The 27,762-nt window shown below is 31.2% G+C and overlaps 1 protein-coding gene and 1 long non-coding RNA gene across 2 annotated transcripts in view; both read right to left on the bottom strand.

Annotated features, from left to right (window-relative positions):
• Positions 1 to 7,393: 7,393 nt before the first annotated feature.
• On the bottom strand, positions 7,394 to 13,433 carry LOC111705104 (uncharacterized). The gene is made up of 4 exons (XR_002765948.1): positions 13,359 to 13,433; positions 10,236 to 10,356; positions 9,036 to 9,118; positions 7,394 to 7,498 (listed from the first exon to the last, which is right to left on the bottom strand). It is a non-coding gene; the product is annotated as an uncharacterized LOC111705104 (long non-coding RNA).
• An 8,416-nt stretch (positions 13,434 to 21,849) lies between these two features.
• LOC111705106 (uncharacterized) overlaps positions 21,850 to 27,762 on the bottom strand; it is a 9,534-nt gene continuing 3,621 nt past the window's right edge. The window contains exons 5-11 of the mRNA XM_023477548.1: positions 26,806 to 26,828; positions 26,305 to 26,368; positions 26,068 to 26,123; positions 25,757 to 25,805; positions 25,366 to 25,422; positions 23,935 to 24,012; positions 21,850 to 21,966 (exon numbers count right to left, since the gene is read on the bottom strand). Of these exons, the coding sequence (XP_023333316.1) occupies positions 21,865 to 21,966; positions 23,935 to 24,012; positions 25,366 to 25,422; positions 25,757 to 25,805; positions 26,068 to 26,123; positions 26,305 to 26,368; positions 26,806 to 26,828 (429 nt within the window). The 3' untranslated portion in view covers positions 21,850 to 21,864. The remainder of the gene's footprint in view (positions 21,967 to 23,934; positions 24,013 to 25,365; positions 25,423 to 25,756; positions 25,806 to 26,067; positions 26,124 to 26,304; positions 26,369 to 26,805; positions 26,829 to 27,762) is intronic.

Genomic DNA, 27,762 nt, shown 5'->3' with positions numbered 1-27,762 from the left:
ATTTGATTTATAGTTATAACGGAAAATCATCGTTTGTAAAGTGGAAGGCATAGAGTCTATGTGAAATGATCATTGGTCAATTATGAAACCAGCCTATTTCATAATTTGGTTTTCTTTTAACAATAATTTTAGATTTTCTATAAAATGATATTCCAGGGCCCAACAGGTTATATAGCATAAATATGTGAAGTACAGCTGCAGTATGGAAACAGTACAACAAAATGGCCGATTTACACTTTTTTCTAGTAAATTCCTCTCTATATATTCTATTCTCTATGAGTATTGATCTTAATTTCCACAATTCAAAAGTTCTCCCCTCAGTTCCATTTATGCTCCCGGTGCAAACATTCTTGCTTGCAACTTTAATATTGCTACTGGAGTTCACATAGTTAGTTATATCTCGGAGTTTAATGAACCATTACTAATTTACACTTTACCATGTTATATCTAATAATTACCAGGTGTGTATGCTCTTTACAAATATTTGGCTCAAAATTTTATTTTAAAATAGGTTTAGCTGCAGTGGGGATGCGTTTATATTAATATAGTTTACTGACTACCTTCTATTTCGGCCTTGAGTTCCAGCAAGCCTTCTTCTTCAACCGAACAAATAAACACGTAAACAAATGAATGAAAGCTGTCAAATAAAAAGATAAATATATAAATATTTCTGTCTAATGAATTAAAATAGAATAATTTTTAATGTTTAGATGATTATTTTCCTCTCCTATGAGTAAACGCTTGATCAAACCCACTGCAGAAGAGATATAAACTTGTCATTATTATATTAATACAATTACGCTATATAACTCCACATGAAAGTATAAAAAGTACCAAAAATCTTATTTTCTGTTTTTTTTCTTCAATTGTTGAACTGTTTTCAAGTTCTTTGTTTTGAACTTACAAGCGTATTTGTTTACATATTTTTGGATTGTTTGTTGGTTTTATGTTTGTTGATTGGGTGGACCTGGTCAAGGATGAGAATTTAATTTTAATTTTCCCAGTTTTGTTGTCTCTTGTTTATATTTACAAAGTTGAGTTTGTTTGTGCTGTGAGGCGGGTTAACACTTAAACAATTAGTAACTTGAGGGGAGAGGGAAAGAAAGAAAGAGGGGTTAAGAGCAGTATAAGGGGACCACGAGGAGGTATAAAATAGGAGTAAATTGACGTAAAGTACTCATTACTTTAAGTCAATCTACCGGTAACAAATATCTTCTTATTCTGCCAAACATTGCCAACATTTTCTCAATTTTGCCAATAATTGCAAATTTGTCTTAAATAACTAATTTTTTTAAGATTGATTTGTAATATAAACAGTTTTCCCTTCTATAGTTTTATTATATACTAGGCTTTTAGGGCGCTTCGCGCCCATCTTCTATTTAAATTGTGAACATGTTTTAAAACAAAGAAGAACAAATTTTTGCGGATTTAAAAAAAAAATTCGCGATTTTCAAGAATTTAAATTTTTTTACAAAATTAAAAACCTTTAAAACACATTTTTTTTATTTTATCATTTTATAAACCTTCCCTGTGGTCACGTGATGTCCCACAAAAAATTTGGGTCCGATCGGTTCAGCCGTTTTGACGTTTATTGGATACAAACAAACATACAGACACCCAGACAAACAGACAGACAAGCCAAGTTTATATATAGATGGAAAAATCAAAATCTCAATCAAAATTATCTAATTGTATTTTATTAAAGGGCTTGTTCACGTTATTTCAAGTCACTTCTAATTAACAGAGGTTTCCATTAACCTGTATCTGAGTAACAATGTGGAAGATATCGCCGTTTTTCTACCGCGAAAAAGATAAATTCATATTTTTTCCTTCTTTGTCAATGCAGTATAAATTCGCAAGTCACGTTTTGCAACCATTCTTTAAATGAAGAGTAACCATTAATTCCGTCTCCAGTCCATTAAAATATTCACGTTAGGTCACTTTTAATAAATACATTTTAAATTCTGTTAAAATGTCCTTTATCATAGAGTTTTAAATTCTGAATCCATGGAAGTAGCTCTTTTCAAAAGTTTTGCTTATCAGAAAAATTGTATTATTATATATTTGAAAAGAGCTTAACCTTGACTCCTAAAGTGTTGATTTAAAGTATGATTCAAACCTCACCTCTTGATCCATACTTAGACAGACTGTCCAGAAATTCTGAAGATTGTTGAAAGAAAAGATAAGGTAAATGTCGTCATTTTTCTAAACGTGATCAATTTTGTGGATCAGTGAAACCACTACTGCAAATTACTAATTCTTATAGAATGACGAGGATATCTTTACAGTTTTTACTCCGAGGAAAGTTTGATTTGGACATGCGCAGAACTCTTTAAATGACTATAAGGACCTTGATAAAATTCACAGAAAACATAAAAAGTTATCTCTGATGAAAAAATTATTGTGACTAATAAAATTAAAATAATTTGAAGTAACTGAATATTAATAAATCACTTAGATCCAGACTGCTATAAATATTTGCATCAATTTTCAAGACAGGGTTAACTTTGTGTGGGAACCTCACTAACTCACCTAACTCACCCCTTGTTATTAGTTAGACTTTTTAGCTTTAGTTTTTAAGAAGTGATCATCCAAATTCTCATCTCGTAGAACCTTGCAATATTTGGATTCTTATGAAATCTATTTTAGATCTAAGCAACTAATTTCTGGACACCCCATATGATTGCGATCAACGTATATGAGAAGAACAAGCCCCCTGTGTAGATATAAGAATGGTAAACTGCAAATATTTAACCTATTAATATCGTTTTAAGTCTAATGATGCGTGACAATTGATGTTGTGACTTGGAATCTAGGAGTGTTTATAAATACAAGAAAATGTAAAGAGATAAACCTCGTGCTTCTCAATTTAACTTAGAGATGAGCACCATTTCGGTATTAACGATTAGTCACCAATTGCTCTAGGTTTAGACATTAATGCTTTTAAAAACATAAGAAACTGAATTCTTGCCAAAAATTCAAATTTTCAATTTCTATATTCTTTATTCCTATACCTGATGGTGTAAACCTTTCAAATTTAAACTGTTTGACCTAACAGAATAATTATAGTTTGAAAAATCAATAATCTCAAAATCGGTTTGTAAAAATAAAGGTATTAGAAAATTAGAGTTTGATGTGGCAAGAACTCAATTCCTTTGTATGATAAAGATCAGTTTTAAATACTGAATTTAGAAGTGTGAAAATCAAGTAAAAAATTAATCATAAAACTTGATCTTTAAGCGAAAATTTGGCAAATTATAAAAGTTTTATATTATTTCAATTTTATCTCTTAGTCTTAACACTCGTTATACATACTTCATTGTTGGAGACAACAAACTAAAATATCATTAAATCATACTTGGAGACAAATGTTTCATTCGCTGCAGGGGGACTTCGTGCCCCCCCCCCCAGGCTAGGGGGACATCGTGCAGGCCTTTCTCACCTGCAAACTAAACAGGTTTAGATTAACAGCCAAGGCTTTCAAAAATACTAAAAAATGTTTTTAATTTAAAGGGACTGTAAATGTAATTTAAAGAACCCTCTATAGACACAGTGACACACAAAAAAAACTTTTTAAAACTTTGTCTGACTAAGTAAAAACAAGATATCCAAGGTCCCTTGAAGAAGGTTCCTTGAAGAAGCTCCCTTGAAGAAGGTCCCTTGAAGAAGCTCCCTTGAAGAAGGTCTCTTGAAGAAGGTTCCTTGAAGAAGGTTCCTTGAAGAAGGTCCTTGAAGAAGGTTCCTTGAAGAAAGTTCCTTGAAGAAGGCTCCTTGAAGAAGGTTCCTTGAAGAAGGTTCCTTGATGAAGGATCCTTGAAGAAGGTTCCTTGAAGAAGGTTCCTTAAAGAAGGTTCCTTGAAGAAGGTTCCTTGAAGAAGGTTCCTTGAAGAAGGTTCCTTGAAGAAGGTTCCTTGAAGAAGGTTCCTTGAAGAAGGTTCCTTGAAGAAGGTTCTTTGAAGAAGGTTCCTTGAATTACGCTTGCAATTCCTTTAAACCCTAATAAACTGCAGAATATATATTACTTGAAAAAATGTTAAACTTTGCAAATTTCTAATCCTTAAAAGGTTTTTGCGAGGAATTTGTGCATGCCTAGTTGGGAAATGTTGTCTTGCAAGGAATTTCATTAGAAACCTGTCTTCCAATGAGCTAAATATTACAGTAGGGATGGGCTATATTTTTTTTTTAAATCTTCATAATTTTCCAAAACTGAAATGAAAAACGAAAAGGGATTTTAGAGGAAAGCTTAAACTGTCTCGAGAAATTGATAAAAAACTGTGTCAAAGGAATTGAGCCTTAGCCACAAACTCAAATTTTCGAATCCCTATTTCTTTACAATCTAACGGTGTAAACCTTTGATATTTCAAAGTTATAATATTTCGAAATATTTTAACTTTTATTTATTATTTCTCTTAAAAGTTTTGAGTACTGCAGCTAGGGTTGTTAATCGTTTTTTGGTTTTCTACAAACGATCGTTTCGTTTTTAGAAAAAAAACGATAGCTTTTGGGAACGAACCACTCGTTTTGAAATTTTAAATAAAAAACGAAAAACGAAAAAAGATAAGTTTGTGAATGTTGTCTTCAAAGGTTTTTTTTATCGAGAGAAATAACCTGAATGTTTTCTGAACCAAGGATTCAAGGATTCAAGTAATAAAAAATATATTTTGTCTTAAAAAGATCATTACCGATCGTTGACGATCATCAAAAATTTAAAACGACCTACTTTTGTTAATGAAACAACGAACGATCGTTAATATTTTTTTACAACTTTTAACTTGTTTATTTCTTTGCAAAAGTTAAACTCTAGTTCTTTACATTCAGATTGGTTGCGTATTTACTATTTGCTGAATTTGATCTGTTTAAACCTACGATTTTAGAAATGTTGTACATGTAAATTTTCGTATAAAGGAATTGAATCCTTGCCACAAATTCTGATTTTCTAATCCCTATATCTTTTGAACCCTATGTCGTAAACCTTTGATATTTCAAACTTATATTATTTGATCTAGCGGAAGTCATAGTTTGAAATGTCAAATGTCTACAACATTGGACTGCAAAGATATAGGAATTAGAAAATCAGAGTTTGTGACAAAGACTCAATTCCTTTGAAACAGTTTTATATCAATTTCTTGAGACATGATTATCCACTCCTAAAATGCTTAGGTTTCAGCCAATACACCCTTTCATTTTTCCTTTACAGTCCCTTTAATAGTTGTTAATCGTTTTTGGTTTTCTAAAAACGATCGTTTCATTTTTAGAAGAAAACGATAGTTTTTGGAAACTTTTAAATGAAAAACGAAAAACGAAAAAAAGATAAGTTTGTGAATGTTGTCTTCAAAGGTTTTTTTTATCGAGAGAAATAACCTGAATGTTTTCTGACCCAAGGAATTTCTGATTCAAGGATTCAAGGTATAAAAAATGTGTTTTGTTTAAAAAGATCATTACCGATCGTTAACGATCATCAAAAATTTAAAACGACCTACTTTTGTTAATGAAACAACGAACGATCGTTAATATTTTTTTACAACTTTTAACTTGTTTATTTCTTTTTATCCTTCCTTTTTCTTATAAATATATATATATATGTTAACTAAAGCTGGCTTAACGGCTGGACCAAATTGGCTGAATTATTTTGAAGGATTCCATCGGTACCCCGGAGATGACAAAAGTCGAAAATTCACTGGCAAAGCCAGGCTAAGGCCATGATTTAATACAATGCGCAGGTAACGGCAGGTGTAACTATGACTATAAAAAATAGTATAAACCTGGGCAACCCCGAGTACTTCAGCTAGTCACTGATAAATCCTTAAACATCTCGAGGATTACATTTTTAGAAATAGTTCAGCTAGCTGCAAATCAAAAAAATGCTTACCGTTTTAGTAAATTTGGAATATTGCAAATGTTTTTGCGTCGATGTTGCCTAGAAAAGATGAAAAATTTAAAATTTAGTAGCATCGCTATTTTGTAGACGTTTGACCAAGACTAACAGAATTTCTGGTCAAGCTATTGTTTCCAGCATGATGGATGTATTTAAACAAACTCTCTGAAGAATGGTTACAACCGCTACGAATTCCTTAAACGTTTAAAATACCATTAACCTCATTCTTTGGAAATAAAATCCATGTATTTACATACAAATATAATACTAAAAACATTTTGAATGTGCACAGATTTCAGTTTCAGGCAACTGCAGGTTATAGGGTATCCAAAAGAAAAGAAATAGATGAGGCATTGATTCCTGTTCCTATTTATATTCTGAATTTAAAAAGAAAAAAGAAAACTAATTTTGACCATTTCATCAGCAAGATGTCTTGATAGGGTTAAAATGCGTTGTGTAACCCAATGAAAAACAGTCGACTTAGGCACATGTAACTCCATGCAAACCCAAGTTACAGAAGAATTGCACACTGTTTAGGAATCTGAATTAGGCCTACATAATTGCATAAATGGTAGTAAACACCAAGAGGTCAGAAAGGGTCGTAAAAAGCGTTCAAAAATTGTTTTGCTATCCTATATTCAGACTTGCTCTTGTATACAATTTCAATAATGAAAAAAATAGAATGAAGCTAATTAAAGTTTGCGAATCTACTTTTTACAATTTTATGCTTAAAAGACACTTTTATTTTTTTAAATAACATTTAGCTTCCAACTTGTTTTCGAATATTCCTGGAAAATATAAAAATGTCGTCTTCATTACCAAAAATCCTCGAAACAGGAATAAATGTTTTTTTTAAGTAACTTATAGATCATAACAATTAAAACATATTATGAAAAATCAACTATGTACAAATGTGGCGAAAGATAATCGATGACCATAGGGTGTAATATCTGAATGATTTGTTTGAAATTAAATAGATTTTTTTACGGTCTAAGTCGTATGCTGCATCTTCCTGAATTTGTATGGATACTACGTTCTTTGGTATTAGTCGTTTTTAACAATTTTCTCCTTATAGACGCAACACATAGAAGTAAGATTAGAAGCGATCAAAAGCGCTTTTTTATCGAATTAACCCTATACCCCCTTTCATTTTTCGCGAACATTCCCTTTCAAGCCCCCTAAATCTTAAAGTCGTCTTCCTATTCTACAGTTGTATGGGTCTCCCTCTGCTTGAAATTTTAACATCATTATTTCTTAATAAAATGACATTTAAAATATTTATTTATTTGCGCCAATATTCTGAGTAGGACACATCGTCATTGTGCATAAATGCCACAAATCATGATGCTTCTCAGAACACAAAATTCTTCATTGTTAATTTTAGGCATACTTTTATTGTAAAATAATTAATGGAAATGATTATTTAGAAAAAAAATATATTCTAAGATTTATATTTCTTTAGTGTTTGAATAAAAAATTCTACCATTATATACCCATAAAGATATTATTTACACAAAATAAAGTGATGTAAAAGATTTATTTTTGCTATAAAATCTACAGTGTCACGTGATGAAACAGTTTCCATCTATTGTTCTCTCAGCGACAACTTTATCTATGGCGTCCCTAAAATATCTAAATTCAAAATTTAAACATTTATTTCTCGTCAAAGTTCTTAGTAGCTTCGAAAGAGAAGGACGAATTTATTTCAAATAGGTTGACGAAGTTAGAACCAGAAAACTGTTAAAGAAGAAAACATAAGTTTTGCTTTTTAAAGTCCAATAAACGTGAGGCATCGCAGTTATAGAGTTTGCAGACAGTCTATTTTACCTTACTTCATAAGAAGATTTTTAATTTATTTGCTTTGTAACATAAGATCCATTACAGATTGATGTAATGTCGTTTTCTTATTCCACAGTTTTTTGGTGGTTCTCACCAGGTGTAAATAGCTAAATATTCACCTAGAACAGGGTGACCAGGTGTGTATAGGTAAATATTCACCTAGAGCAGGGTGACCAGGTGTATATAGGTAAATATTTACCTACAGCAGGGTGACCAGGTGTATATAGGTAAATATTCACCTAGAGCAGGGTGACCAGGTGTATATAGCTAAATATTCACCTAGAGCAGGGTAACCAGGTGTATATAGGTAAATATTTACCTATAGCAAGGTGACCAGGTGTATATAGATGAATATTCACTTAGAGCAGTGTGACCAGGTGTATACAGATGAATATTTACCTACAGCAGGGTGACCAGGTGTATATGGATGAATATTCACCTAGAGCAGGGTAATCAGGTGTATATAGATGAATATTCACCTAGAACAGGGTGACGAGGTGTATACAGATGAATATTCACTTAGAGCAGGGTGACCAGGTATATATATAGATGAATATTTACCTAGAGCAGGGTGACCAGGTGTCCATAGATGAATATTTACCTAGAGCATGGAGACCAGGTGTATATAGATGAATATTCACCTAGAACAGGGTGACCAGGTGTGTATAGGTAAATATTCACCTAGAGCAGGGTGACCAGGTGTATATAGGTAAATATTTACCTACAGCAGGGTGACCAGGTGTATATAGGTAAATATTCACCTAGAGCAGGGTGACCAGGTGTATATAGCTAAATATTCACCTAGAGCAGGGTAACCAGGTGTATATAGGTAAATATTTACCTATAGCAAGGTGACCAGGTGTATATAGATGAATATTCACTTAGAGCAGTGTGACCAGGTGTATACAGATGAATATTTACCTACAGCAGGGTGACCAGGTGTATATGGATGAATATTCACCTAGAGCAGGGTGACCAGGTGTATATAGATGAATATTTACCTAGAGCAGGGTAACCAGGTGTATATAGATGAATATTCACCTAGAACAGGGTGACGAGGTGTATACAGATGAATATTCACTTAGAGCAGGGTGACCAGGTATATATAGATGAATATTTACCTAGAGCAGGGTGACCAGGTGTACATAGATGAATATTTACTTAGAGCATGGAGACCAGGTGTATATAGATGAATATTTACCTAGAGCAGGGTGACCAGGTGTATATAGATGAGTATTTACCTAGAGCAGGGTGACCAGGTGTACATTGATAAATATTTACCTAGAGCAGGGTGACCAGGTGTATATAGATGAATATTTACCTAGAGCAGGGTGACCAGGTGTTCATCGATGAATTAACACTGACAGACATGATATGCTGTCCTGGTTTACAATCCGTCCTATTCTAATACAGAATTATGTAATCTATTAGGAGAAGGCTTTCAAGCAAACAGAAACTTTCATGAATACAAATTGTGCAAAAGAAAGTAAAAACTATGCGGAATTTTGTCAAAAAAAACTATTTTGTGAAAAGTTGCAAAAATGTCTGCATTTTTTTCTACAAGCGGCATGCAAAATTTTTGCAAAAATCTTTCCCCATTTTGCTGGAAACCCAAATAAGAAGTAAAAAATTCCTCTTACTTGCCATATTTATAAACACAACAATCCTAAATATTTTTCTACCATTCCAACTTTTTTTCTATTAAATATTTTAATCTCTAAATTCTGTTTTTTATCAATTTTGATGTAAACTTATGGGAAATCAGATGTTTAGTGGTATATCAGGTGTTTAGTGGGACATCAGGTGTTTAGTGGGACATCAGGTGTTTAGTGGTATATCAGGTGTTTAGTGGGACATCAGGTGTTTAGTGATATATCAAGTTTATACTGGGACATCAGGTGTTTAGTAGGACATCAGGTGCTGAGTGGGACATCATATGTTTAGCAAGACATCAGGTGCTGAGTGGGACATCAGGTGTTTAGTAGGACATCAGGTGCTGAGTGGGACATCAGGTGTTTAGTAGGACATCAGATGTTTAGTGGGACATCTTTGATTGCCTTGTAAGTTTCTCATGTCACTTTTTGTTGTAAAATAATAATTAAAAAGTTAACCTTAGATAAATTAAAGATTTGTGTTCCTTTGTATTTGATGGTGATCTTATTGACAGTCCTGCTGTATTCTTTTTGTGTAAGTATTAAAAACACCAAATTCATCATTCTAGATTGTCCTGTGTTCGTAATATAGAGTCGAGGTTGCGTGACTTTATATCAGTATTTTCAAAGTAAAATACATCATAAGTTTGATTGATAAGTTTGATGACATTTTAGTTAAATTACGTAAATTTTTCTTAAATCTTTATTGCATTTTAATTTTATTCTGTCTATTTATATCTAAATCTAAAACCTATATGTTTTCACGTTTACCAAACTGTTTAGTCGTCTACCTGTTTGCTCATGTCTACCTAACTGTTTATGTCTATCCAACTATTCATGATCATATTCTTTATTTGATCATAGTATACCTGAACATCTTGATCATGTTCAGCTCCTAGTAGATGTCCAAGTTCATGAGCGACAAGTCGACCCATATTCTTGTCGACCCCAGGTCCATCGAACAGCACTTTCGACACAACAGGACAGTCACTGTAAAGAAACTGTTACAAATATTCTGACAGGAGGGAGAGGGACGGGGGGGAGGGGGTGTAAAAAACGTTCAGAATTACCCTTCATCACCATTTTGACTTTAAAACCATTACTATTTGTTTTTGTTTATTTTCTTATTTTAGCATGATGTCGAAGACCTAAATTTAATATTTTTAAAGTGTATGATGAAAAGAAAATAATGAAAAACAAAAATTGGAATTCATAATTATGTTTTTTGTAATTATTAAATAAACAGTACATTTTCTTTTTTCAGGAAGATGTGGTGGAAAAACTCAATACTGCGACAAAATAAGATAAGAACTACAATAATCTTTAGGGGAAAATCACAAAAGCTATTCATTTTTAACGTATTTTTGAAAAATAAAATAAAAGTTATAAAGTTGCAAGGTTTTTTTAGGTAAAAATTGAGAAAAATATTTTATCTGAAAGATATAATATTGAAAAAACATTTTGAATTAAATTTTTTTTCCTTTTTGATTTTGTTGTATTCGTCTGTACGTATATGCTTAAAACTATAGCAAAAGCATCCTTCATAGCTAAAATCTTATTAATAAGATAAATGTAGTTGAAATCTTTATCACCCTAAATTCAATAAAATAATTTTATTATTTAAAGTGTCCGCTTTTGACTTGGATAAGATTTATGTACGGATGGATCGTTTTCACTTGGATAAGATTTATGTACGGAGGGATCGTTTTCACTTGGATAAGATTTATGTACGGAGGGATCGTTTTGACTTGGATAAGATTTATGTACGGATGGATCGTTTTCACTTTTTTGTAAAACAATCGTTCTCTCGATAAATAAAACTTGTTTAAGAAATTGATCATATCGTCGTTTCGTTTTTCATTTTTAAAAAGTTCAAAACGAATTGTTCGTTCATTGTGAACCATCTTTTTTTCTAGAAATGATAAAACCATTTTAAAAAACGAAAAAAACTAGTTTTTTAGAGCGTTTTTTAAAAACGATTTAAAGTTTCCACAATTTTGCAAACTGGTTTACAATACTGGTTTACAATACTGGTTTACAATACTAGTTTACTATACTAGTTTACAATACTGGTTTGCAATACTGGTTTACTATACTGGTTTACAATACTGGTTTACTTTACTGGTTTACAATACTGGTGTACCATACTGGTTTACTATACTGGTTTACGATATCTTTGAAAAATCAAGTTTGAATAATCAAGTTTGAATAATCAAGTTTGAATAATCAAGTTTGAATAATCAAGTTTGAATAAGCTATGTTAGAAGGTTTAAATTCCAACTTTTTATATTTCTGCATCCAATAACATGGTGATATTGGGCAATATAAAGTTCAATACATTTTTTATTAAAAAGATTCAAAAATAAAATTTTATATTATCCAACTATCCAAATAAGAAAAAAATGTATAAGAAAGTTTGAAGCAAAGAATACGGAGTTAAAGAAAGAAAGGAAAGTAAACGAAAACTAAAAACTAAAACTAAAAACTGTGACTGGGGAATAAAAATCCTGGAAATCCACTTTTAACTTTGCATTTTTCTTAAAATTGAATCTATAAAAATCTCTCTGTAAAGTATAAACTTTAAACCATTTTTATGGTTTTCAGATAAGCTCCTTTTTAAGTTTTAGAATTAAGTAAAACACAAGTTTTTCGAATATATAATATACATTATTATTATTCTTAATATTGATTCAACTAAAAATTGTTTTATTGATTAACTTACTAACCTTGAACTTTATAAAATAATTCTATAGAAAATATTAAAAATTTAAATTCAAATTTATTTATTTCTTTTTATAGTTTAGTTAAACTCCAAGGAGTATTTTGTTGAAATTTAACATAAAAGTAATGTGCTGCAATCTTAAATATAACATATTGGAGACTTTGAAAGAATTTTAAAAATGTCATTTTCTAAACCTACTGAAATCAAATGCTACAGATATTTAGTTTAGTAATTGAATAGTTATATGGAAGCTCTTTAAAACTGTCTCCGCATTTTTGATGGCTATTCATTTATATTTACAACTACTAAAATTTAGTAATAGTAAACTCATTGAAGAATAGTCAAGACGACATTTGTTAAATTCTTCTGATGTTTCCTAAGTTCTTGGTTAAACTATATCATAACTTATAAAACAATGATATTTCCTGGGTTATTAAGCACAGTTTTTGACCGGCCAAAATAACGACCTTTATTGGATACAAACAGACAAACAGACAAATTATATCTACATAAACTTTTGCGTATTTGTTGTTAGTCTTAAATATACAAACTTGGAACCTTTTTTTCTTCTAGATGTTTATTAATCTATTTCTTTGTTGATTTTCAATTTTGTTTAGTAAAATTTAAATTTCATTGAATTAATTTCTTGTTGGTAACTTTTTTCTTAAAAAACAGTAAATTTTACTTTCTACAAAACATGGTTGGAAAAACTGTTGCCCCTTACTAGTCGGAAAATTGGGGACATATTACCCCCCCCCCTAAAAAGGTTTTTTACACTTTAATACTAAAAAAAGGAAATAAGAAAAGTGCATTATTTTTAATGATCAATCCTTGTTCTAATTCCCATCTGTTCTTTTATCCAATAAATACTTGAGTAAATATACAGGGTGTCCCAGAAAAATCTGTGCAGGATTAGTTACTGAGTAAACAATTTTCGATAATTTTTACAATCAAGGTGTCACTAAAAAGCTCTTTATTTCAGTTTTTTCATGATGTAAATGCTTTCTTTCTAGGCCTCATACTTTTTTTTGTTACAACCAATTATTTGAGCGGAGGTCGAAAATCGATTTCACGGATTTTTCAAATTTTCGATTTTTCACGTCTCACATTCATTCGTTCATAAAGTATAAAAAATATTAAGATTTTCGAAATTTTTTTTAATCATAAGCTGTTAGTCTGAGGTTTAATTTTTAACTAAAATTTTCTTTTTAAAATCAGTTTGTACAATCCACAGCTCGCTTTTTCACCAACATTTTTTTATCAAACTCACCTAGGCACAGAAATAAAACATTTTTTGTGAACCTGAAATTACAATATCTCATGACGGCGAAAATAAAAAAAACCTTTTCGCGATTATTCGCAAAAAAAATTACGCCAAAATGTTTCGCAATTTTTACGAAAAATGAAAAAATTTAGCTTAACAACATGCTAGAGAAATAAAATTCTCTTCATCAAACATTTATAAAAATAAAGGAAGAGAAATTATTAATATGACATAGTAAAACTTCAAGCAGAGAATTCCACAAGCTTTTTTGCGCAATTATTTGTTGCAGCTATATTTTTTTCCCCCGAGAATATTTTCACAAAATTTTTGCATTTCGCATTTCAGCGAAAAAAATTTCGCGAAATTTCGCATTTTTTCGCTTCATTCATTTTGATGGAAAAATGCAAAATTTTGCAAAACAAAGTTTGCGAAATGCGAACGGAAATTTTCGTATTTTTTTGCAAAACGTTTCGTTCAATGCAAACCCTACTCCTTAGTGTGCCACGCACTCGCAGAGTGCAAAAACATATTTAAAATTGAAAATAAACTATACATTTGTTTTTCAAAATATGTACTTCTTTTGGGATACACTGACATCAAAGCACTCGAAATTCTAAAACTGAAATGGTTGTAATATTGATGAAATGAAAAAAAAATGCTTGCAACAATCATATTTGTATCGATTCGCGAATGTATGCATACGTAGCTAGTCAGTGCAAAGGTTGGAATTGATAATGCTATATGTATTATGTATACATAGAAACTATTTAATAATTAATAACAATACAGATAATACACACTAGATGTAGTAATCTCAAGATTTAGGGGTTTTTCGTTTACAATAACCCTGAGGCAGTAGCCCAAAGTATTTACGCGCATGCTCTTTCTCTGTCTTTTCATTCAACGCAGCTTGTGCATCCTTTTGGCTTCTGCCTCAGGGTTATTGTGAACGGAAAACTACTAAATATTGAAAAAAAACGACATCTAGTGTTCTATCTGTTTTGTTATTAATCTATGATTCTTCTACACAAGTTATTATTAGAATATATCAATCTAGACAACTTATACCCATGAAACTTGTGTTAGGGGAGAGGGTAGGGGGTAAGAGAAAAGATGAAGAAAAGAAAATAAAAAGTAGGGGGAAAAGTAAGAGGAAAGAAAAGAGAAAGATGGAAAAGAAAAAGACGAAAAAAGAAGAAATGGAAGGAGAAAGAATGGAAGGAAAAACAATGGAAGAAGAAAGAATAGAAAAAGAAAGAATGGAAGTAGAAAGTATAGAAGGAGAAACAATAGAAGGAAAAAGAATGGAAGGAGAAAGAATGGAAGTAGAAAGTATAGAAGGAGAAACAATAGAGGGAGAAACAATGGAAGGAGAAAGAATAGAAAAAAGAAAGAATGGAAAAAGAAAGAATAGAAGAAGAAAGAATAGAAGGAGAAAGAATAGAAAAAGCAAGAATGGAAGTAGAAAGTATAGAAGAAGAAAGAATAGAAGAAGAAAGAATAGAAGAAGAAAGAATAGAAAAAGAAAGAATGGAAGGAGAAAGAATAGAAGAAGAAAGAATGGAAGGAGAAAGTATAGAAGAAGAAAGAATAGAAGAAGAAAGAATAGAAGAAGAAAGAATAGAAGAAGAAAGAATGGAAGGAGAAAGAATGGAAGGAGAAAGAATAGAAGAAGAAAGAATGGAAGGAGAAACAAAAGAAGAAGAAATAATAGAAGAAGAAAGAGTGATAGAAGAAAAAATAGTAGAAGAAAGAATGAAAGAAGAAAGAATAGAAGGAGAAAAAATGGAGGGAGAAAGAATAGAAGAAGAAAGAATGGAAGGAGAAAGAATGGAAAAAGAAACAATAGAAGAAGAAAGAATGGAAGAAATAGAAAGAAAAAACGAAAAACGAAAAAAAAAGAATGGAAATAGTAAGAACGAGTGGAAGGAGAAAGAAAGAATGTAAAGAGAAAAAAGAGTGGAAAGAGGATTAAAGTGGGGACAGGATGGAGAAAGAATGGAAGGACAAAGAAAGCCAATTAAACAATTAGATTGGCAGATTTCATTTTTGAATTCAAAGTAAGACGAAATTTTCTGTATGTAATACAGTATCTATTATTCAAGGCCAGGGAGGGGGCTCCACAATAAATACTTTCAAAAGTAAAGAGCAATTCAAACCCCCATTAAGAGATATAAAGGAAATATATTAGGAAAGATTAAAAGTTAGAACTTGTTCATCCTGTAAGAAATTACATTAGACCAGGGATGAAAGACGGAATGTTAAGCAAACTCTTCACTGTTTCTTTTTTAATGTTTTCCAGTTTCAGAACTCAGAAAAGATTGAGCCAAAAGAAATTTAAACTGAAAAAGAAGGAGTTTAATAAAGTTCCTTTTATTTCATTTTATTTTCCTGTTTTCAAAACACAAATTTTCCGGAAGAGCTATTGATTGATCGAAAAAAAGAAACTTTGAAATCCTTATTTTTTCTACAAAACAAGTTTTTGCACTAATATTTGTTTTCTTTGTGTTTAAAGTCTAACTGAGCCGGCCATCTTGTAAAAGTTGAAAACAGTGTTACAACTTCGTAATTTGTCAATTTGTTGCCAATTTCTCAGTCAGTTTGCAATTTAAAGAATTTGCACTTTTTATATTGGCATGTCTACAGAAATCAATAGTTAGATATGTTGTTGGGATTTTATGGATAGATTTTTGTACAATCGAATCTGACAGATTTACCAGATAAAGTTCTAATCTTACAGTCTAGATAAATCAAGAAAAAACTTAAGTCAAATATATTTTTTTAACTAAAAATTATCCATTTTTAAAATAAGAAAGATGTGAATGTTTAAATTTAAGTTTTTGGTTTAAAAGATAAAGCCCAAGCAATATGAACTGGGGTATAGCACAAACCATATCAAAATTGTAATACTTTTATTTCCATCCAATGTATCTGCGAAGATAACTCGATATAAACCGTTTTCTACAGCAAAGTGAATAAATACTAAAGTGGAACAGACTAAAGTAACGACGACAAGTTGGGCCATAAGGTTTTATTTGGTTTGGAAATAATTGCATGAAAAGATTTCTTTTGGAAAGTAACGACTAGAAAAAATAGACTAAAGACCCATGTAAATGTCGTCTTCAATTAGAACTTTAGAAATTAAAATCAATAATTTTTAAATACTTGGGACATAAAATGTCGTCATCCAACTTTAGTATTTAATCACTTTGTTTCTACAGACCCATAAATGCATGCAATGGAAATGGTTGACAGTGAAGTCAGATTTCATTAATAAAAACCTAGGTGTGGTTAGTTGAACTACATACATTTCAAGAAATCAGTTGTCCAATTCGTTTTGCGATCTCTGAGAGACGTTGTCTAACAAGTTTTCAAAAAATCAGATAAGAATAAAAGTATAAAACAGTTTTATGCCTGAAAATGGTTTACATTTTACCTTTTCTCATTTAATTTTGAACTTTTAAAAATATTTTTACTTTTTTTCGGAATAAAAAGTTTGATAGCTATTTAATGATATCTTTAGCTTTCCATACTATGGTGTTTTTTTCTAAAAAGTTTAAAATCGTATAACCTTTTTTTTAGATACACATTACACACTTTTATCTTACATAGCTATGAAAAAAAGACAACCCTTAAATCGTCTCTCAACTGTAATGGTGGGACACCCTGTATAATGTTGTTATATTTTATTCTCTATATCTGCTAGTATGGAGTTCTCTTGTTGCAATATGAACAAGCTTGAAAGTTATTCACTGAAATCAAAACTTAAAATTTTCAACTATTTATTTCTTCTTCTTAAATTCAGAGGTGAATTCCTTTGCAATCTTTACAAACTGTTTTGTCCATATAATCCGCTAGCAATTACAAAGAAATTGAGTCTTTGCAACAAACTCTGATTTTCTAATCCCTTTATCTTTGCAAGCCAATGTTGTAGACCTTAGATATTTCAATCTATGAATTCTATTATATCAAATAATCTAAGTTTGAAATATGCAAGTTATATATAGTCAGGTTGCAAAGATATAGGGATTAGAAAATTAGAGTTGGTAACAAAAACTCAATTCCTTTGATATTCAGATCGTAGACTTTGAATCAAATTTTTGAGGATTTGATGTTGTTATGTAATAAATATCGCATATATCTGTAAACCTGAACTACGTTGTACATTATTAATTATATTGACTGCGCTGTAAATAACTACGTAGCATGATTTGGCTTAACTACACTGAATATAAATACGTAAACCTGTGATCGATCACGTTTGTATTTAATGGCGTAGTACTTGTTATTACGTCGATTCACTTAACTTGTTTCATATAACCCAAAATACATTTAGTTGCGATAATACTCCGCTTTGATTACAGTGTGAGAGATATTCTTTTTTGGTTAACAAAGAGAAGTGTCCTATATCACTGTCTTGAAGGATAGATATAGATTGGGATTAAATTGATTGTATCTGTGGGACAGACACTTGAGACAGGGACTGAGCCGTATCCGGATTGATATTGGCTGTGTTATTCATGTGAATCTTGAGTTCTTGATTTAGTTATGTCTGTGGGACAGACACTTGAGACAGGGACTGAGCCGTTTCCGGATTGATATTGGCTGTGGTATTCATGTGAATCTTGAGTTCTTGATTTAGTTATGTCTGTGTGACAGATACTTGAGACTGGGACTGAGCCGTTTCCGGATAGATATTGACTATAGGTATTCCTGTGAATCTTGAGTTCCTGATTTAGTTATATCTGTGGGACAGATACCTGAGAATACAGACTGAGCCGTATCCGGATTGATATTGGCTGTGGTATTCATGTGAATCTTGAGTTCTTGATTTAGTTATGTCTGTGGGACAGATACCTTAGAATACAGACTAAGCCGTTTCCGGATTGATATTTGCTATGATATTCGTGTGAACCTTGAGTTCCTGATTGAGTTGTACCTGGATTGAAACGGGTCTAAAACAGCAGGGCATTTACTACAGTGATAAAGCGCGTATTTTTACCAGAAGTTTTATAATCAATTTATTTAGTAAAATGGGTCTGAGTTCCCCGCACAATAATTAATTTAATTAATTTTAAATGTATTCTATTTGTAATAAATATCGTAGTAAGCCCCATATTTATATTACGTTGTATAAGTGTAACCTAACTACGCTTGTTAATAACTACATAAAACCATATATTTGTATCTTCACACTGCGTGTTAAGATTAGATTGTACCCTATTACGTTGGTTAATTTCTGAGGAGACATATCTATCCATATCATGGCCATGTATTACAATTTACTTTAATTACGTTCATTAATTTAATATCAAGAAAATAAAGTCAGATGAACAAGATCCTTTGTCTCGTTTAAGAGAACAGAGTGTCAGCTCGAGTATATTTTGAAAGATAGATACAGTATTGAGGAATCTCCTGTTCGAGATGAGTTGTATCTCTACGATACAGTATTGAGGAATCTCCAGTTCAAGATTGAGTTCTATCTGTACTATACAGTATTGAGGAATCTACAGTTCAAGATTGAGTTCTATCTGTACAATACAGTATTGAGGAATCTCCAGTTCAAGATTGAGTTCTATCTGTACGATACAGTATTGAGGAATCTACAGTTCAAAATTGAGTTGTATCTGTACAATACAGTATTGAGGAATCTCCAGTTCAAGCTTGAGTTCTATCTGTACGATACAGTATTGAGGAATCTCCAGTTCAAGATTGAGTTCTATCTGTACGATACAGTATTGAGGAATCTACAGTTCAAGATTGAGTTCTATCTGTATTATACAGTATTGAGGAATCTACAGTTGAAGATTGAGTTCTATCTGTACGATACATATTGAGTTATACAAGAGCGTTTATCTGGATTGATACAGACTGAGTATTATAGCTGAGAGTCAGCACGAGTTGTACCTGTACGATACAGACTTAAGAGAACTTATTGCAGTTAGGCTTTTGCTACATATTTATAATCGCCGAATAATTGCATCTTTTTATTCCATTGTTTTATGAGTATCATTGTATTTAAATGTAGTGAGTGAAGATGTCGAGCAACCCTGTATAAAATGAAGCTTGCAAACTTATATCAAAAGCAATGTAATATGTATGCAGAATTATTGCAAGAATTCTGCATGGAATATGACTTAATTTAAACTATAGCTGTCTTTTAATATAAATGGAATGCATTTTAAATAAATAAAATACAAAATACAAAAACATTCAATTTGTTAAATCACATTCACAAAAAAAGAATTAAGTTTTTGCCTATACTTAGATGTTTTAATCCCTTTGCAACCTGACGGTGTAGACCTATAATATTTCAAACTTAGACTATTTGTTCTAATAGAAATTTTAGTTCAAAATTTCAAAGGTCTACGCAATCATGCTACAAAGATGTAGGCACTAAAAATTAAAGTTTGTGGCAAAAACTCAATTCCTTTGAGTTGACTCTTTCTCTAAAATTTAGCTTTTTCTATTGAGCATCTTACTCTATATTTCTGATCTACATGATAAACCTCTTTGCTCACATAAATATATATATATATGTATATATATTTATATTTATATGTTTAAAGCTATGGCCGCCAAAACGGCTGAAAAAAATTGGCAGACCTTTTTTTTTATAAAATTCGATTAACGGGTTGAAATTGGTTTTTGAGAGAATAAAATAAATCTNCCCCCCCTTCGTGTTTAACTGATCGTCAGATTTGTTGGTCCAAAAAATTGTAGACAGTTATTTTTTATGTCAAAATTATCTTTGGTGAAGCATATTAACCAGAGTTGGAAATTAATAAACGTAGTTGAACTAGTTATTTAAGCCGCAAAGATATGATTAAACCAGCGCAGGATAGTTTAACTCTCCGTTAATAGTTCAACTACTTCTCATCTCTCAGACAGACCACAGTATATCATCTACATTTATATCTATATATATATTGTTTGTCTGTCTAAACTTTGCTTGTCTGTTAGTCTGTTTGTTTGTAACCAATAAACGTGAAAACGGCTGAACCGGTCAACCCCAATTTTTTGTGTGACCATGATAACCCCAGGAAGATTTATGAATGGTCAAAATATAAAGAATTTGATTTAATTTTATTTTGATTTTTCAAAATCTACGAAAAAAATGCTAAATTCGCAAACATTTTTTTAATATTGCTTGATAATTTAGAAGAGAAAATGCAACAATAAAAAAGTTAAAATTAAAGATAAGCGTTAAGCGCCCTGAAATGAAAGCCAAGTTATATCTGTAAATCCACTTATTTAACTGTTTGGTTTGATTCTATGTATATATGTAACGTTGTAATCTCTGTTTGTTTGGATATCCGATAACAACTTAGGAACACCTTGATCGATTAGCCTCAAATTTTGATTAGGGAACTCGGCAGATCCACGGGAATGTTCTTGGTTTAATTTTGAGATTTAAGTTGAGTGGGTTAACTTTTACAGGGGAAAATGGCTAACATCGTAATTTAAGACCAAGCGCGGGTGACTATGAGTACTCTAGGCAACGCTGGGTTTTAAAGCTGGTTAAACAAAAATTTTTCGATCTTTATTCTTTTTGTTGACGGAGCGTATTAGCTTTAAAAAGTACAAAACAAATCTAAAAATCGTTGAATTATAAACCAAACCAAAATTAAAGTTATAAAACCCAAACACATCTAGTCCTGGGTAGTTAGTTCATGGTACCCAGGACCGGAGCGGTAAAAATTGTTCGTGGAGCGGGGGGGGGGAGGCTGAGTTTTGATAACTTTCTTGACAGTTTTAATTTTATTGAAGTGAAAACTTATTATACAATCTAGCTCAACAATTAATTAGAAAAGAATTTCTGAGTTGAAGGAAGAAATAGTAAATTAGTTTTTGAAAGAAAACATAATTTCTTCTTTCGAGAGAAACCCTTGGAAATAGTTCAACTCAAATCCTTTCATGAAAACTCTTTTCCAACAACAAGCTGGACTAAGAAAATACACTTAATAAAATTATAAATTAATATTTATAAATTCCATTGTTTTATGAGTATCATTGTATTTAAATGTAGTGAGTGAAGATGTCGAGCAACCCTGTATAAAATGAAGCTTGCAAACTTATATCAAAAGCAATGTAATATGTATGCAGAATTATTGCAAGAATTCTGCATGGAATATGACTTAATTTAAACTATAGCTGTCTTTTAATATAAATGGANAGATAGGAACATCAGATAAAACTTTCATGGGTCGCGATCGAGAGCTAAAGTGATTAGCTTTCAGTCTATACCCCCTTTCATTTTTCCTTTACTGTCCTTTTAATGCTGTGCACTTTTTTGGACTTTTAAAAGATTTTACAAAATTTTGAGAAGTTTTACAAATTTCAAAATTTTCTTTTCTAAACATTTGCTTTTCTCACACTATATCTACATATCACACTATATCACATTTTTAACCCATATTTGCTTTAACGAACTCAAAAACAAAACAAAATAAGTTGTTTAGTCTGTTCATAATAGTTACTATTTTTATGTTGAAATAAGTAAATAATCACTTTAATTGATCTCACCATCTCCATCCGTATAATTAGTATTTCCTGTAAAGAGAATCACCCCGTCATAGCTGTGCTGGTCAGCGTCCCAGTGCTGATTGATAATCTGAAATAGATCAGTGCTTATTTAAAATCTGAAATAGATCAGTGCTGATTTAAAATCTGAAAAAGATCAGTGCTGATTAAAAATCTGAAATAGATCAGTGCTTATTTAAAATCTAAAAAGATAAGTGCTGATTTGATAATCTGAAATAGATCAGTGCTGATTAGTAATTTTAAATAGATTAGTGTTGATTAATAATCTGAACTAGATCAGTGCTTATTAATAGTCTTTAATAGATTAGTACTGATAAGCATTTTATTACTGATTAATAATTTTAAATAGATTAGTGTTGATTAATAATCTGAAATAAATCAGTGCTGATTTGATAATCTGAAATAGATCAGTTCTGATTAGTAATTTTAAATAGATCAGTGTTGATTAATAATCTGAAATAGATCAGTGCTGATTTGATAATCTGAAATAGATCAGTGCTGATTTGATAATCTGAAATAGATCAGTGCTGATTAGTAATTTAAAATAGATCAGTGTTGATTAATAATCTGAAATAGATCAGTGTTGATTTTATAATCTGAAATATATAAGTTCTGATTAGCATCCCACTGCTGATTAGCATTCCACTGCTGATTAGCATCCCACTGCTGATTAGCATTCCACTGCTGATTAGCATCCCAGAGCTGAATAATAATCTGAAATAGATTAATGCTGTTTAGGGTCCCGGTCTTGATAAATAATCTTGCACAAGAAGCAAGGGAGAAATGAACAGAATTATACATTTTTTAATGTGAAAAATAATCCTCTACATTAATGATCATTTTAAGGTTTCTAGGGTACCGTTTTAAATTAGGCATGCCTCTCATTTTTTTAAATGGAGGGTCACTTGAAATTACAAGTACAGTCCCTGTAAAGAACTCTTGAACAGGCTTTTCAATTCATTTAAAACAGTTAAAAGCATCACAAGGAAAATTTAAGACCATTTTGTTTACAGCTGGCTCGGTTATTAATTAAATATACTATTCTAATTTGTTTTAATTTCAAGACCATGCTAGATTTCTTTTAATTTTAACAGAATTGTTGGATAAAGATTATTTCTGAAAGTCATCCGAGTTGGGCACTATTTAGTAGATATCTAGCTAGATAGATAAATAGTTAAATAGCTAGTTTTATAGATTGATATTTAGATAAATAACTGGGGAAAAAATATTAAAGTGAATACAAAATAGCTAGATAGATTATACATGAGTAGACAGGTAGATGGATATAGATAGATTAATAGGTAGATGCTTAGATCGATAAATGCAAATTTAAATGGTGGATTGAAAGAAAGATAGATGGAAAAAAAGATAGATGGATAGATGTATAGATGGATAAATGTAAAGATGGATAAATAGACAGATATGGAAAATAGGATAAAGAGCTGGATATATAGCTGGATATATAGCTCGATATATAGCTGGATATATAGCTCGATATATAGCTGGATATATAGCTCGATATATAGCTGGATATATAGCTGGATATATAGCTGGATATTGCTGGATATATAGCTTGATATAAAGCTGGATATATAGCTGGATATATAGCTGGATATATAGCTGGATATAGCTGGATATAAAGCTGGATATAACTGGATATATAGTTTGATATAAAGCTGCATATATTCCTGGATATAAAGCTTAATATAAAGCTTGATATATAGCTGGATATATAGTGAATATATAGCTGGATATGTAGCTGAATACATAACTTGATCTATATCTGGATAAATATTGGTAAATGTTAGAATAAATAGATGTCAGTTGCCTAGATACAAAATGCAAATATATTTTCTGTAAAAATCCAAAAAAAGAAATAAATGGATGAAATGATAGAAAGATAAGAAAGAATAGATAGATAGATGATAGATAAATAGATAGATAGATAGATAGATAAATAGATAGATAGATAAAAAGATAGATATATAGATAGATATATAGATAGGTAGATAGAAAGTTAGACAGATAGAACGATTACCTTTAAGTAGTTTCCTAAATCATGCAGAACGGATAAAAGAAGATTTCTTTTAGACATTTTCCCCAGCTCGCCCCAAACCTGCAGAAACAATAAAAATAGCAAATTAAGAGAGTGTTCATTAAACCCTGCAGATACAGGGTGTAACAAAAAAAAATAGCAACTAAAGAGAGTGTTCATCAAAAATCTGCAAATACAGGGTGTAACAATCAAAATAGCATCGAAAGGGAGTGTTTAATAAAAACCTGAAAATACAGGGTGTAACAATAAAATAGCAACAAAAGAGAGTGGGGTCCGTCCTAGAGAACGATAGGCCGATTGAAGAGCAACGGTTAACAGCTGAAATTGGAAAAATATCCATTCATTTTATTTTGACCAAAAAATGGCTTATACACATCTTACATGGTGTACCAATTTATTGGGAATTGATTTAAATTTCATATCTTTGTTTTTTGTTAGAATATGGAGACAATCGAACAATTTTTTTTCTTTCATATGCTATCAGCTTATTATTCTAATACAAAAAGTGAATAGATATGAAAAGAAGCAGTCAATTTGTTTTAAAAGACGTTTTATATCTGACCTACACGCATGAAGCAATATGTTTTAAAAGTAAACACAATATTGTTCAATTTTCCTCTTCAGAAAGTTGAATTTGAAAAATATATCTATCAGGACATTTCTATAACGAACTGAGAGTAATCTGATTCAAAAACAATTTTCTTCTGATTTGTTTGATAGAAGAAGAGGATGGAGTTGTCTAATAGTTTCTTAAAAATAGGATTTTTAGATTTTTTATCAGCTTTTAGGTTTATAGATAAAAAAAACTATTTAAAAGAAGTCTGAACCAACCAATAATTTCCAAAGATTTACTAATTTCTATAGTTTGCACACAAGTATATGTAATTGTAATGGATTTGCCCAGAGTTGACCATACATCTTCAGAAATGAAGACACACCACACTCCTATCTACCATGAGGAAAACATCAAAATAATTTTGTCTTTGCCACAAATGCTGATTTTCTTATTCCTGTCTATCCTATCTTTGCAACCAAATGTTAAATAAATATTCAAATTTTGAAATCTCGCTGCCATGAAATAGGGATTTGAAAATTTGATTTTGTGACCAAAACTAATTTATGCTTAATTTCTTTGACAGCTCTGTGACCCTATAGCTCCTCTAGTTTTGATTCTACGCCGAATTTATTCGGTTGCACAGTCGAAAATCAAAGCTTTTTTCTTCTCAATAGGTTTTTAGTAAAGGAATTAAACAGCAAGAAGGATTTTAATGAAAAACAACACCTTTTGAATTTACCGTGCACAGAAATCTTTGGAACATTCCGATGAAAAGATTTCTCGAGCACAATACTACAACAAGGCTGAATCAATCCTTGGAAAGGAAAACTAGAAATTCTAAGAATGAGTAAAATTACCTTTAGAACTCTGACTCCATTGATGTTTATTTTAAATCCTCCGTGGCGGGATATTGTCTGAAACATGTACAGTAAAACATGAGGTGACTTTAGGTTTAAGGTTTGAAGGACAGGAAATAGAACGCAAATTGTTTGCTATAAAATTAAATAGTGTGACAGGATTTTGCCCCTCCCCCTCAAGAGATTAAAATTAGATAAAAGGAAATTTGTAAGTAAAATATATAGCTAAAACAGATTAAAAATTAAAAAACCAAAGGCAATTGGTGGAAATTATCTGATTTTGTTTTGGCCATAATTCAATATTTAATAACTTCATGCTCAAAAATGGTCCCTATTATTAGTATTTAAGGCAATTTTTAAAATAAGTTTGATGTTATATAATATTGTTTACCGGATGTAAAAGAAACGTTTCTGCAGCTTTCATTAATTCATGAATCAATCTAAAAACATAATTAAAAACGCGTATAAAATGAAAACAAAATCAAACTACAATTTTTCAAAAATACATTTATAAACTATATCTTGTAAATTTCTTTAAGTTCTAGTAATTTTTGATTTGGATACACTACTTTTGATATTTGGTTTGGAGTTTACCTGTGCAATTCTTGTAATATTTGGTTTGGAGTTTACCTGTACACTTCTTGTAATATTTGGTTTGGAGTTTACCTGTACACTTCTTGTAATATTTGGTTTGGAGTTTACCTGTACACTTCTGTTATAACATCTTTATCTTTCCCTTTTCCATGGAGCATTCTTGCCTAAATATATTTTTTTTCAAAAATCTTTAACTCAAAATAAAAAAAATTATTATAAAAATTACTAGCTGAAGTGCCCGGCGTTACCCGTGGAATTTCAGAAACATTTTTTTTTAAATTTTAACGTCAAGTTAAAGTAAATACATAGATTTAAGATTATTGCCAAGATTAAGAAGAAGTTTACCTTGACCTCCATAAAGATACTCGGATCCGTGATGACCGCTAGCTCTATTGTTCTACTTGAATACCTGGACACTTAGCGTTTTCAAGTAGAGGGGTCAAGTTTATCAATTAATCAATAGTTTAAAGTAGATGGGTCTATTTAATCAATTATTAAACATGTTTATTAAAAATTAAACTTTGCAAGGGTTTAAAGATTTGACAGGGAACGACTGAAACCTGGTAATTTCTGTATGACCTCTGGGGAAAAAAGTCAGAGGCGGTTTAAAATATTTTTTTTAAACCAAGGGGGGTTCCCACTGCCCCCCCCCATAATCCACCACTTTTAAATTAGAAAAAAAGTTAAGTTAGGTTGGGTTGCAAACTTTCTAACTTTTAAAACATTATTAACTTTTTAGCAAAAGTAAATTTAGAAGAAAAACAACTCTGTAGGAGAATAAACAAATGAAAAACAACCATTTTTTAAAGTTGAAGAATATTGCGGTTTTCAACTACTTTGAATTTCCTTACTGGAGACTTCTTGCCATTCTAGACAGAAAAATAAACAAAATAAACAAAATAAACGAAATAAACAAAATGAACAAAATAAACAAAATAAACAAAATAAACAAAATAAACAAAATAAACAAAATAAACAAATAAACAAAATAAACAAAATAAACAAAATAAACAAATAATTAAAGGGAAAGAAGACAAAACTTCCAGTGTATCTCAATCTAACATTCACATTCCCGAATCACAACGGTACTCTTAAAGGGACTGTTTACTTATTTAGGTAATTTGAGGGTAAACTAACTTACTTTTCAGAGACACTGTGGCCTGAGAAAAATCCGATTTATGATTAAGAATTTCAGCACGAAGGTTGTTACCCTTGCATAGACACTATTTGATGCTTTTTGAAATTGTAGTATCTAATAGTTAATTGTAGATATTATAGGAGGACGTGGGTCAGACTCTAAAAAAAAACGCATAAATAACTTCCAGTATATATATTTCTTATAACTTATTACTAGAGGGTTCAGAACATGAGTCTATCTCGATATCAAACGTGTAGACTGTCCGTCAGTACAATGCCCCGTATCCATTCTATCTCATTCCGTTGAAACTTGTGGAACTTGTTTAAGGCGGCCAGGCATCGTCTTCCACATTACCCCCCACCCAGCGGAGAGGCCGGAGGATGAAGTCGAAGGCTGAAGGCGGAGAATGAAGACGGAGGCTAGCGATAAAAACTCTTTTAACATTGAAGCCTTGGCCTGGGTGTAAAATATTTGGTTTTAGGTTAAAAGTTACTCTTTTTCTCTTTGGCGGAGCAACGGCCTAGGCTTCTGCAACAGCTTTCCGAGGTCGTCCTCTACGTCTAGGGGGATCAGGAGGAACCGGAGGAGGTTGGCGTGGGGGTCTGCCCGGGCGTGGAGGTTCTACTGGAGCCTCATCATCTGCTGTGAAAGCTGGTTTGAGGCGT

The sequence above is a fragment of the Eurytemora carolleeae genome, unplaced genomic scaffold (assembly GCF_000591075.1).
Source record: "Eurytemora carolleeae unplaced genomic scaffold, Eaff_2.0 scaffold645, whole genome shotgun sequence".
Classification (NCBI taxonomy): domain Eukaryota; kingdom Metazoa; phylum Arthropoda; class Copepoda; order Calanoida; family Temoridae; genus Eurytemora; species Eurytemora carolleeae.
Note: the sequence above shows the minus strand (reverse complement) of the source record. Positions and strands in the feature narration are given on the sequence as shown.